The sequence below is a fragment of the Mirounga angustirostris genome, unplaced genomic scaffold (assembly GCF_029215605.1).
Source record: "Mirounga angustirostris isolate CCGP_5_RB_7025 unplaced genomic scaffold, mMirAng1.0.hap1 SCAF_6, whole genome shotgun sequence".
Taxonomy (NCBI): Eukaryota; Metazoa; Chordata; class Mammalia; order Carnivora; family Phocidae; genus Mirounga; species Mirounga angustirostris.
In genome coordinates this window covers 43964415-43978135 of record NW_026991714.1, presented here as the reverse complement: position 1 = coordinate 43978135, position 13721 = coordinate 43964415, and the positions used below count along the sequence as shown (strand labels likewise).

The window sequence follows — 13721 nt, the reverse complement described above, 5'->3', positions numbered from 1 at the left end:
AATGGCTTGATTTTTTTAGGGTTAACTTGGGGTTAACAAATACTAGACCTTAGAAACTCGCCTTCATTTCCCTCCCTCTCTCCTCGTTGTACAGTATGTATGGTTTTGTAACCACTCAAGTGTGCAGGTGCTTGTGAAAAGCAGTTAGGAAATGACGTGTAGATGGAATCAACACAGAAGTGAGAGGCTTGCTGACCAGAGTGAACACACAAACCGGCATGCCGTGGCACTGACCTCCAACCCACCGCTGCAGGCCCGGCAGGCTACCACTGGAAATTCTGGAGACAACTCAAAGAAACGCAACCTCAAAGCTAAGAACACTAATTACCATTGGGGCTGATCAGACTTCGTGATTTTTATAGACCAGAAAGAGAAACCATCTCTGCACTGTCCCACGGACAGTAAAAATAGGGATAAAAATGGAGGGCTGTTGACTTCTTTGCATAAGCCCACCTTTATTCATTAGATAAAATAATTTTGACAGTTTCTTTCACCCATCCCTTTCCATAATAATGCACACTGGTTTGGAATGCTACCGAAAGCATAAATAACCCTGAAGCATATTCAATTTCTGACCATCTCTGATTTCCCCTAGATGACTTCTAAGTAGTTTAAATATTTGTTTTTCTAAGCAGGGTATTCTTTTAGGTTAGAAAAGAAACAACGTACACACAGATCTGGTTGGAGAGAACATGGTTTAATTAAAGGCAAAGCTGATTTCAGCAGCTGCAGGTCTTGCACAGACAGACCGAAACAGAACAAAACAAAACAAAAAACAAAACAAAACAAAAAAACACAAGAGAAAGTTTACTACACAAAACCAGTTTCTGATGAAGATTCTCCTCTCCCTCCTCATTACTCCACATTGAGGATGATAAGGCGAGGAACCCCGCCCCAAGAGTCAGAAAACATTCCAAACACCAAATTCTCATGCAGAAACAGGGCTGTAGATGGGATGTGGGCAATACAGGGAGTGAGACAGTGAACCTGGCTAGCTCGTCTAGGGTGCAAGAATCAGGGACAGCTCAAACACTGGAATGTTGCAGCTGCCTGAATGCAGAGCTCAAACACACGAAGTGGGTCAAGGTAGTAGGGAAGAAGGCTTGGAAGGGTGGGGATGGGAGAGAGGCGGACACAGGGAAGGGGCTGGAGAGAAGCACAAAGGGTTTCATATTGCCATTGGGTGGGGGGGCTTCACCCTTTCAGACCTTTCAAAACAACAACAACAAAACAAAACAAAACAAAAACAAAAAACCCCAAACACCATGTCAAACTTAAAGAGCAATAATGTAAGCATACGGGGCTCCAACCACTGTCTCTGAAGAGCAATGAGCATTAATCTCACCCCTTCCATTGCTGGGGTTGCCCAGACTCGAGTGACAACCGGGGCTCCTGGATGTGCTTTGCTCTGCAGCTGTCTTCCAGTTTGTAAGTCCCACACTGACTCCACACATTCACACACACTCCCCCTCCCCCAGGGAGAGCAGCTGGGCACGCGTGTGTACATGTACACACACACACACACACACACACGAGAGAGACCTCCCAGAAACAGACCTCACCACTAGCACAGCAATTGGACATTTAGACTGTTTCCATAATTTCCCCTTAAAATATTACTTCTCCAGGAACTAACAGAAATGCTGTCCTTCTGTTTCTACACAAGAAAATTTTCAGTCCTCTTTCCTTCTAATAAATACCAAATAAAAGTTTATTTTCCTTTCTTTCGCCTTTTCCAGAATGGACTTCGTTGTTTTCTTCTGTGCATGATGCACACGCGTCCGTGTTGCCTTGAATTTCACTCTGAAAGTGGAGGTCGGGAGGCGCAGCTGGGCAGGGGCCTGGCCCGTCGTGCGCTATGCAGACGCCGCTGCTTCCTTCCTCGTCAGACTGTCTTTCGGGCCCCAACTGCTGGACCCCATGCTGTTGCTTCTTGGCGAGATGTTGTACACATTAGGAATAGAAACAATTACTGGCAGACAGCATAGGGTGGGAAAGGGATGGAGGTAGGGACAAGAGGAGGTGGGTGGTAAGCAGGATGGGGGTCACAAAAACCAATCCAACAAAAAATAACCACACTGAAAGCTTCTACCTATTAAAACGTGTCAGGCCACGAACGGACCAGCCTGCCTTCTGTGAGACTGCTTGCTATGCTACTGGAAAATGTACAGGAATCAAAAACATTAATTTAAAATCCTACAGCAGTCATCTGCCAGTCCAGCCCAGCACCACCACCCACACTGCATCCTCGATTGGGGCTCGAGCACCTACAGAGTGAAGGGCATTTCCTGCTGGAGTCTCCAGGCCAGAGGAGGGCCTGCCAGAACCTTCTGAGTGAAAGTTGAGGCCTTGGACTCTCCCTCATGGAACACGTCCACTGGCTGAAGAGGTCAGCTTCCCCATCCTGTCACCACCAACCTCTCGCAGGAGCAGTGAACGGGGCTTTCCCTGCTGCACACTGACTAGAAGAAGCACATCTGTGTGTGGAAGAATTCAGTGTGATATTTTACTACTGAGAGTAATAACAATAATAAAAGATGTTCAGGAATAATTTCAACTACATTCTCAGTCAGCAAAGCAACCATTAATGGATTCCTATTTTATTCCCCAAAGAGGAAAAAAGGACTGAGAAGTTCCCGTTGGCTTCTCCCATCTGCCTCCCCTTCTCAGCTTTCACTTCCCTTGTGGCTGGGGACATGCACGATGGAGAAGGTGAGAGGCGGTGATATCAGGTAACTGAGTGAGACAAACAGCAGTTCCTCTCTCCCTCCGGAAGGCCCCAGGGGGACGGAGAGTTCCTGATGGTTTTGTTCTTTTTGTTGCACTGCGGACATTTCGTGCACACTCAGCGCGCCGGTGGAACGCTTACACCCTCTCGACAGCAAGAAACAGAAAAGAGGGCTGCCACCTGCAGGGGACTGTATGGGCCAGTCCTGCAAACCCAACATGCCATGGTTTATGGAGCCTTCATTCCCAGGGTTGCCACTTTGGCCTCAATGTGGAGGGTTCATGGTGCTTTGTCCCCGCTGCTGTTTCTGCTTCTGCTGCATTAACAGCTGCTCCAGAGCGGAAGGTCCAGGGTGCATCATGGAACTGGACCAGATAGACTGAAAAACAGCCCAGAGCTTGTCAGCAGGGGTCAAATGCCTGGATGTCTGAAAGGGATTTGCTTCTCAATCCTCGCCAAATATAAAGGCATATATGTCCCAAGATCCCTGCCCCCTAAAAAACCCAGCTATTAGACAACGTTGTTGTAAGACTGTCTTCAAGACCAGTTAGTTCCCACTAGGATTATTTTAAACCAGAAAAGGTGAAATATTTACTAAAACTCAGGGCCACGTGGGACCACAGAATATTTACTATAAAGATTTTAGGCAAACAAAACATCTCTAAAATTAGATACCCTTCTTTTATTTGTTCACAAAAGGCTTAAATCAAACATTCCAAAATGAATCAGAATTGTCTTAACCTTACAATGCAACTAAAACCTTTGTTTCTGTCCCCCTTGAAGATAACTGCTTTATCACTAGTGAGTTCACAAATTAAAAAACAAAATTCCTATTCAAGAACCTTATAAGGTAGACCATGTTTCTAGGACTTTGCTAGATATGTGCTATGAATCGATCAACTCTAAGGGCCTAAGGAATAAGCCTGGCTATTTATAGGAACAAAAGCAGAACCACATCTCTCGTGGTTCTTGTTCCTAAAACCCACTCACCTTTAGGCTTTCCATGAGGACAGCAGAGGAATCCTCCATGGAGGGGCCGTGGCCTGTCCAGGTGCCACTTGGAGTGCTGGCTGGATGCCAACTGCTCTCAGAGGATGATGTCGCTGAGAGATAGTCAATGCCAAACCCACCCATGGCTAAGGATGCAAAGAGATATGAAGAATTCAAGATGTTCTGTCATTGTCAAACACCAAACACCAGAGAAGGACAGAGTAAGTGATTTCACTTTCACTAGGCAATGAAATCTGGATCTCACCTGGCTTATCAGTTTTCCACCGATCTGCAGTTCTCCTATCCCTGTTATCTGGAGTTCCAATGGGTCCAAAGTTGGAGAATGGAACAGAATTATGGTTGTGTGTTGGAGGGGAGCTTGGCAGGCTGCTTGGGTTAGAGGAATGAGGAGATTGGCTGGCTGGTGTTGAATGATCTATTAAATCACAACAACACAAGACATTAATAGATGTTTCACAAACAAACCAAGAACTGAAGTTTCCACTTAAATTCTACTAAAGATAACCATGCAGCTTTGGGAGAAAGGCGGAATAAGGGCCCCCAAAGGGACTCTGCCACATGTGCTAGTCTTACTGCACATATCTAAGGCATGGTCCTTGCTTTTAAAAAAAAAAAAAAAAAAAAAAGGAAAACCAGACAATTCTGGGCATGCACTATTTTGGCATTGCTGTTTCAGGTAAATATCTACTGGTCTTCTCTACTAGAAACAGAACTGCCTAATCTTAGGTATTACTATTAAATCAAACTCCATTTATAAAACAGGGATTAAAAAAAAATCTCTATTTTAAAAAGTGCAACTTTCCCTGCAAAGAATGAGTATCTACAAACAAAGCTAAGGAACAGCTGCAAATCTTAAGACAGAACCCACATTTTTCTCTCTTATAACTCTGCTGGTTGTTGAGGATGTAAAAAAGCTTTTTTAGTGGCACTTACTATGTGACTGGCTCATCAGGCTTTTTTCCTATTTTCTTTCAGAAACTACTTAAAAAAAAACTACCATATTTATAATCACAAAATCATACTAATTCATCATCAATTTGAGTGAATAGGAAAGGCAAGGTCTGTAATTTAAATACTAGTCAATACCTGAACTGGCAGGAAGTGATGGAGACCAGGGGGTCCCTTCAAAGAGGGAGTACAGTGATGTCTCCTGGGGGGCCAGTGAAGGATTAAGTTCTGTTTTGGAGCTGGTTGTCAGGTTTTTCCCATATACCTCATTGAACACACTGTTATTAGGGTATCTTTCCTGAAAGACAATGACAACCAAGTTATAAACTCACTCCAAGGAAAGAGATTTAAGAAAATGTAATGTTCATGTTCTCAGATGCTTAAGCATCTTAAGTGTATCAAGCTTTTCTTAACAAGACAAACTTTTGAAGGCTTTTATTTCAGTTTCTTTTGGTTTTCCTGTTAAATTCATTTTCCCTTAATTTGCTTTCCCTCACTCTTTATTTTCTCTATCTATGTAAACCACCCAGATTTGGAAGTATGAATAATTCACTTGGCTGAACAACAGAGCCCTAAGGATTTCCACATTAATGAGAAGTTAAAGGGTTCAAACTTATAATATACAAGTATCTCATATACCCGAATCAGAGGGACAGAGGATAAAATAAAATGTCTGGAAGACACCAATATATGGAAGAGAAAGGAAGAGAAAAATAGGGGTATGGAAATAAAATGGATATACTAGCCTACTATAAAAGCACAAAGCAGGATTCTTCACCGTCTACCCACCTGATTGAGAGAGAATCCGGTGAGGGACAAGAAAGAGGAGGAATGGGACATGAGCTCCGAGGGCTTCTCCAACAAGGATTTCTTCACAGTCCCGGAAAAAAAGGTAGTTAAATAAGGCTTCCATTTTCTTAATATTAATCTTTAAGATACTTTACAATAAAAGTAGAAGACCACCATTTAAGCATACTTGTACGTACCCATCATATACAATGTGATGGGTAAGGCTTCGAAGATGTGAATTAAATGTTAATACCATGACACCAGCTAAGTGCAAGTCAGACACAATGCTCCTGGATCAATACTTCTCATCTAGCACAGATACCCTGCTAGGGACCAGGGACCCTGGAAAATGGCAGTTCTGAGTGTTTACTAGCAGGACCTTCAGGAATACCCTTATCAAGAGTTGCATTTAAAATACTCTCAAAACAAGATGCTGAGCTGATCTGGCAGTTTTTTCCCCCAATTTTTAAAACACTCACATTAATGACTTAAAGCCTTTCAAATCCATTGACAATGGAACTGGTTTTGTCAATATGATTCCTAAGCAGCTCTATTTGTGGTATATATTAAAACAGTTGCTGAAGTTGAACTTAACATTTATTGGCCCTAAGAAAATTACCAGGAAAAAAAGCTGAATCTCTGATGCTCACTGTCATTGAGTAGTTGGTCAACAAAGCATTTACTAAACACCTACTACATGCAAAGCACTTTCACACACATTATATCATTAACAATGTTAAATACAGAAAGGATTACAGTTAAGGTTTTTTTTGTAAACATAAAAAAAACCCCTAAACCACTCCCCTCCACGCCCACTTGTCCCACCCAGATGGAGGAGGGGCAAGCACTGCAGAAAGTCAGGGAGGAGGAAAGGAGTGGAGAGAGAGGCACTGCCCCCGGGCCCTCAAGCCGTCAAGCCACATGGGTGGAAAAGCGGCAAGAAAGGCAAACACAGGGAGCCAACAGTTTCACAGTTAGGTTTTCCACAACCCTGAGGTGCTGTCACTGTGCTCTTGTAGTTTAAGTTTCTAAGGGATCTTTTATTTCTCTAACTTGGGTGAAACAGTAGGACGTCTCTCTGGCCACTCACCCAGGCAAATTCTGATGGGAACTTCCAAGTGCCAGGGATGGCAGCTTCTGTCATGAGAGCCATACAGTTTTATTTCTCCTAATACTAACATTAATGCATTCTAATCTTATGGATGTTTCCTTGTCTCATACTTATGAGAAAGAAACAGCAAAAAAGTAAAATTCAGAATTGTTTTATGCTTTGTTAAGATGGAGTAAAGGGAGGGGAAAACTTCACAGCATATGCCTTTTCATGTTCCCCCACCTCAGTAAAATATAATATAAATATTGACGAGAATACGAAACAGCCATCCTCTGAAATGCAGAGTGATTTCTAGAGGCTGTTTTTAAAAGATACCACTAATCAATACTTAAGACTTTATTTCATGTCATCCTAGTTATTTATCTCTGTATTCACTCATCTACGGCACTCCAACAATGTTTATAAATAGAATTCTCTTCATTTTTACTCATTCTGTTTATGAATCTGGCTCTGAATTTAGATCCGGGCTCTCAGTTAATCAAACAGAAAAGAGCCACATACCGTTCAATAGTGTCACTAAAAAATCTAGAATGTATTTCATTTCCTATTTTGAGTCCATGAAGAAAAATCCACTGCTCCTAAGCAAGATCAAACGATCTCTGAAATTCCTGGTTTAGATGGAAGTGCCACCTAAAAAGTAAGTTAATTTGCCAGGTTTGCATCCTGTGTGACCAGCCCTGAAGGATGCTTCTGGATAACACATATAACAAAGCTATGACTCTGAGCTTTACAACTATGGAGTCAGAAATGTTTTCCCATGTTCTACTACCATTTGACGGTTAGTCTGGGCAGTAAGGAAATAAATGGTACAATTCTGTAAAGAAGGAAAGCTCCAGAAAAAAGAAATCATCTATTCCAAGGACTCCAAAATCTCAGGGAAGCTGGGGTTAGAGCAAGAGGAATTATGTCAAATACATACAAAGAGGTTCCGTCCAGGAAGAGAGGCGAGAGGCCCCAGCAGAGCTGGGTAAAGATCAGGAGGGTTAGAAAAAATCAGCTCTTCCTCTTCCTCCAAGGCAGCCAGACTCTTTAACAGGTCCGGAGGAAGCAGAGGGGAGCCCTTGGGGTCCTAGTGACAGAAAGGATCACAGTGAGATGCAATAAGGGATGACAAAAGCACAAAGGGGTAAGTAGCATGATTAGGGGGATAAAAGCAACTCAAGTCAAGGAGAAGAATTACAGCAGACAGTATTAAGCAAAGAAGAAAAGGCTCTGAAACAAAGTAAAGTGACACAAGGACAAGGGTGCAAAAGATCAAGACAACAAAAGCAGCAAGAAACACTGACAAACATGGAGCCGAACATAAGAGGTTAATGCGGCCTGTGAGTAAAACAATGTGGTGGAGCAAAGGGGTTAGCATATCCTGGGCTAACAGAGAAACAGCTCTTTTAAAAAATTACAGACACACCTGTTTCTCATGAATAAAGAGAGAAAGGAAGGGGAACTCCACTATCAAAGATAACTGGCTGACTCTGTTCCTCTCAGAAAGCAATTTGTTTCAATACGCAGTAAACCTATTTTTAAACTTAGATGATTCAGCCCAACTGAGAGGAGCTTTGTTTCAGAATTCTCTAACATGCTGTGATAAGAGATTTCCGCACCATCTCTCTGCCAGACCATCACAGCTGCACATCAGTAACGGGATTCCTCAGCTCCCCCAGATCCAATTGGGCTGTGCAACTGTGAGGAGGAGGCCAAGAGCCACACCAGTTAGTCATCAGCACGCTGTAGCACTAACGGATCAGAGTGGCCTTTATAAACATCTACTTGAGAAATTCAAAAGATCTGCAGCCCCAGACCTCTCTCCGCTGTGCCTGGTGACAGGAAAGGACACACACCTCAAATGGCATCCTGGGCACCGGATCCTGCTCTGGACGGAAGACTCCTGGCGACCGTTTGCCCCTGCGGTCCATATTTGCTTGCTGTGCCATTACAGCTCTGTTATCGGCCATGCTGTAAGAAGAATCCCAGTAGAATTCCGGGACCTTGACTTCTGAGGGATTATGGTTATATGGCTCCATGGGAAAAGGCTTCATTTTTTTCTCTAGAGGCTGCTGCTGCATTACAGGAGGTTGCAGTGACGGCTCAAACAGTTTTATGGGGTCTTGGGACTGAAGGTAGTAGGGCTGTTTCACAGGCATGATTTTCCCTAATGGGCCTTGAACCTGAGGGGGATTCCACAGCTGTTTGGAGGCATCTGCCTGTTGATACTGAAAAATCAGAGATGCCTGTCATCAGGACTAGGATAAAATGCAATGTTACATTCAATACTCAGAAAATCACAGAATGAACCTGAGAGATTTTACAACCAACGGAACTCAGCAGTCCTTTACCCTTTAGGTTTTTCAATACACAGAGCTTTCTGGGAACAGATGATGGGCACTGAACTCACGTTCCCTTTCCATTCAATTATTTATGAGATTTAATGAACAAATGAGTGTGTGTGTGTGTGTGTTCCCCCTTCCTGCCTCAAGTACCGTGGGGTTGACAATATATTTAAGAATGGTGTCCTATCCTTAACACCTCATTAAGACTATGATTCTATTTCCCTTCTGTAGTTAATGTTCAAATAGGAGAGAATTATTTATACAAAGTCCTTTCTACAACGTTGACAAGAAGTAGCAGCAAAGAATGGTACTTAAGATCTATTATCCTTTACAAGAGAAAGGAACACATGTGAAATTGCCTCAACAGCAAAGAGAATATTTTTGCATTCCCATAATCCTTACACAGCAAAAGCATCTGAAAGCCTAACCAGTATTTCTAATGAATCAAACACTGAATAATTTCAGCCTTCCCTCCTTATTTCAGCTGCACAGTACACGCGACTGTAACTTACCTGCTGGAATCCAGAGTGGTGAGGAGGGCTTTTCCCCAAAGCCGGCACAGCTTTTGTGGGGGACTGTTGCTGAGCTAGAGCTTGAACCTGCAACTGGCTTGTAGACTGTGCTGTTGGCTGAGCTGGTAAAGATGTAAGGGGTTGCTGGGAAGGTGGCTGTGGTTGTTGAGGTCCCTGGTTCATTGGCCCTGGTCCAGAGGGCCGTTGCTGGCTGTAAGGAATGTGGGACTGTTTCCCAGCTTGCACCTGGTTTCCTGCTGGAGAGTGAGCTGTAGGCTGAAGAAAGGTTCCTGGGACAGAAACACCAGCTGGGAAGGTGTAACCTGAGCCCATAGAAAATGCCACAGGAGGGGGAATAACATATGTGGGGGGCGGGAACCCTTCAAAATAGAAGAACACAGCAGCTTTAGTTCTAAAGGTACTTAGCAAAAGAAAGACAAAAATAAGTCATCTGAGGGGGACATGGGGTAGGGTAGAGAGGAGGTCCTCTAATAAATTATAAAAAACAGGGATCAACCATCAAGTGAGACTTATCAAGCATCAATCTTTAACTTGATTTCAAGAATTAAATTAGAGTAGTGGCTGCTATTTCTATCCATTGAAGCAACTGGAGTATTCTAAAGGTGGTTTCTTAAATGTCAAGTTTAGTGATGGGAATTCTGCCATGATAACAAACATGCATTTGTATATAAACTAGAGAAATGGCTCAAAAATAACTTCATAAGCATTAGAGAAACGAGAACTTCCTCCTACCTTTTAACATTATGGTTTAGTAATATAACTCTAGTAGACTATAAATTATTCAATTAACAAGCAGAAACTCATACACAGATAAGATTAAGTAGAACAAAGTATAAAATGTATATTTACCTGGCCGGCTGGGAAGAGGAGGGAAGGCTCCAGGGTGATGAATGGGGATGAACTGGGAGTTACTTGCTTGACTTGGGGTTTGAGTTACAGGTGTTTTCCTGGCTTCAGACACTGGAGTCTTTCTTAGTTCTGTCTGGGATTTTACCTATGACCAACAGAAGCAAAACTATAATAATCTGAAACTCAAATGTGTCAGAAAGAAGCACCTACTCTAAGAAAGTATTTAAAACCCCATTATGTCCAAAAAAAAAAAAGCATATGAAGGTATTTAAATTTACCTAAATTAAACACGGGAAAATCGAAATAAATTATTTAATCGTCAATAAAAGATATAAGGGCTTAGTTTTACTAGTGTAATTATTTTCCTTTCACAAAATCATAAAAATACTAAATACGGAAAGGACCTGAGAGTTCATGTGTTTTACAAATGAGACACATCTCGCCAACAGGTTAAAAAACTTGCCTATAATCTTAAGCCACCTATTATGGACCCCAGGGCCCTTTATACTTGGATTCATTAAACAACATACATGAATTACGAGTTAATAACGATGATTATTAACCCACAGGGGAGATACTTTGGTCCTCAGTTTAATTTCATATGGGCAGCCTTAAGCATACCAGTCAGGTATCCGCCCCCCAGGCTGACACCCCTTTAGAATAAATAAGGATACTTTCAGCAGTAAGGAGCAGGGCCCGAGATCCTACACAATGAGCCACAGAGAATATGATGTCATATGGGTTGCTCAAAATGAGTAAAATGAAGGAAAACAGGTGACATTTACAGAGACCTTAGGATGAGGTACAGAGAGTGGTAATATACTGACTCCTGTCAGGCTTTTTTTAATCATCTAGAAGTAGATTTAAGAGGGAAGAGAGACCAGAAAGGAGATTTTCAGTCTGGCCCTTGCTGGGAGGCAGTTGCAGAGAACGGAGGCAGAGCAGGCAGGAAATACTGGACTCATCCCTAAAACACTGGCCCTTTGGCTTTATAGTTCATTTGGTTTGTTCTTTGCTTTTCCCCAGCACCTCTCTCCCCCCATGCCTTGTCTCAATTTCTACCATGTTTTTCTGTTTCTCCCCCTACTATTAATCTTAAAATGCAACTATTATGTTATTTCTCTGTTTCCCCAAAAAACTCTGTAGGTGAAATACCCTGAAGGCACTATTAATTTGCAAGCAGGCTTCAATAAGGGTCCTCATGCCTACTGCAAACAAATACGTTTGCCAAAATGTACTAACAAATCAAATGGCTACTTAGGTCTTTGTTCAAACATTAATGGTATAAATGCAAACCAGCACAGAGCAAAGACCTTTTCCGTTAAATGTAATCGTCTGTATCTCTTTGGAAAGGTTTAAGAAAAACAAAGTCACAAATAATTGAGCAGTGTTCACCTTTTCCCAGCAAGAGACTTAAATTCTTACTTTACAAATTCCCATGAGTGAGGATAACACTGAAGTGATATAACGCTACTGGCTGGGACAGGTATAAATGCCAAGAAAAAGAGCCTCGCCTTTTTCCAAGAATATCGTTTATTTCTTATAGTGAACTAAAAAAACCCCCAAAAATTATAAGCCTTAATATATTCTTGGTTCTATTGGATCTATAAAAGACCCCAGATTTCCCAACATAACATTAACAAATGGCAGTTACACTTTCCAAAGAAAATAGAATTCTTCATGTAGTTAATAGGTCTGCAACTGGTCATTTCAAATCACTTAAATTGGAGAGGATTGATAAAAACGTCAAATCAGATTGAGATTTTTTTTTTACTCACATTACAGTTTCCAAGAACTGATGGAGTAGCCACCTACCATAGCTCTTACGTGACCTTACTGTGCAGCATTCAAAGAATGCATTCAAGCTTCCAGAAGAGCCAATTCTCAAGGCTTTAGGAACAAAATGAAAATCTTGCCTTTTGTGTGGGCCTTCCTCTACCTGCATTATAGTTTAAATACAGCTTACCTGCACTGCCACACTCTGCTTTCCTGTTTCCTGTAACTTTTCTAAGATGCATTTCTTGGTTTCTGTTTTCCTCTTGCTGTTGTCCTTCTTTCCATCATTCTTAGTTACAGTAATTCCTTTGCTACAGTCCCTTCTCACCTCTTTGGGAGGAAAACTTCTTCCTTGGTCTCTGTTCACTTCTCGCGGCTTAATGTTCTCTTTGAAGGTGACCATTGGTTTCTCTCCTGGGTCACAGTTGTTGCTTAGATTACGGCCCGTGGACAGCACTGATTTCAGTCCTGGGTTCCCATCCGAAGCCAGTGACTCTATCATGGATGGTTCTTGCAGAATGAGGTTCTCTTTGGCTTCACTGGGGTCTTCCAGTATTAACTCTGGGATTTCTGTGATAAACAACAATTTCCCTACCTCATTTTCACACTGAATCAGCCTAAAAAAGTAAAAATAAATCCATATATGAAAACCATTAACCTAAAAAACACCAACAGTGGAACTGAGTCTGGACCCAACAGTCAGTACATCCCCGGTCCCAAAGACTTGGAGACAGTGGGGTTATCACAGTATAACATATCTATTTTTATATAACCTAAAAAGTTTTACAGAAAAATTTAGATTCTCATAATCGCTTAGCATCCCCACAACACATTACCATGCCCTTTTAATGTCTTCTACTAATTACAGCTACATTTACTGAGCATGTCTTAAGTACAAGGCAGTAGACTAGGCCCTTGAAGTGGTAATTTGTAATTCCTCATTTATAGGTGTAAAAACTAGAGCTCAGAAGGACTAAGTTCATTCAAACATGCAACCATTTAAGTGCTTACAGTAGCCTGAATATAGAACTTAATATGAGGATTGATAGAAATTAATATGAAACAGTTATTGACTTTGGAAAGGTTATAATCAACTGGGGAGATCCTAAGGACACACACCTAGGGAAGTGGCAGAACTAGAAACTTAACGGACTCTGAGCTGTCCTGACTGAAACTGACCACCATGCCCATCAATACAAATCACCATAACTGTGAACATACCATTTAGTTAGATTTACACAGATGTTTATAAATTAGAGCAGAAGCTCATGATTAACAAGGGAGACAAAGCCTATTTCTCTACACTAGGCAGTGTAATAGGGAGAACAGAGATTAAATGGAGTATACTTAGGATCACCAGGGTCATAATTTGATATTGTGTTACCAACATTTTGACTTAAGAGTTTATAATCAATAGCATTATGCCAGAGCCTGAAACACATGTGGGGTGTGTAAGTGTATCTGATTAGAAATACCTTGGCTGATTATCGGCGATCCATTTGCCTATAGAGATCAAGCGCTGCTGCCGTATTTGTCGTTGCTGACCTTCTTTGTCTCCTGTAATACCCTGGTGGCCTTTGGAAAAATCCAAGTTCCTAAAATTGATATAAGCAAATTATACAAAATTAAACTTCTGAAGATATTTCCCA

The 13721-nt window shown here is 41.8% G+C and overlaps 1 protein-coding gene across 7 annotated transcripts in view; it reads right to left on the bottom strand.

Annotated features, from left to right (window-relative positions):
- Nucleotides 1-678: 678 nt before the first annotated feature.
- The window catches only part of SMG7 (SMG7 nonsense mediated mRNA decay factor), a 90861-nt gene continuing 77818 nt past the window's right edge, over nt 679-13721 (bottom strand). For 2 of the 7 annotated variants that reach the window (XM_045877288.3, XM_045877290.3), the window contains 11 exons: nt 13548-13667; nt 12263-12689; nt 10297-10441; nt 9427-9806; nt 8426-8797; nt 7507-7656; nt 5477-5557; nt 4826-4985; nt 3984-4154; nt 3719-3864; nt 679-3107 (listed from right to left, as the gene is read on the bottom strand). In XM_045877288.3, the coding sequence (XP_045733244.1) occupies nt 2994-3107; nt 3719-3864; nt 3984-4154; nt 4826-4985; nt 5477-5557; nt 7507-7656; nt 8426-8797; nt 9427-9806; nt 10297-10441; nt 12263-12689; nt 13548-13667 (2266 nt within the window). In that variant the 3' untranslated portion in view covers nt 679-2993. The remainder of the gene's footprint in view (nt 3108-3718; nt 3865-3983; nt 4155-4825; nt 4986-5476; nt 5558-7506; nt 7657-8425; nt 8798-9426; nt 9807-10296; nt 10442-12262; nt 12690-13547; nt 13668-13721) is intronic. The other 5 variants (XM_045877292.3, XM_054508001.2, XM_064594203.1 and 2 more) reach the window with 5 other exon arrangements.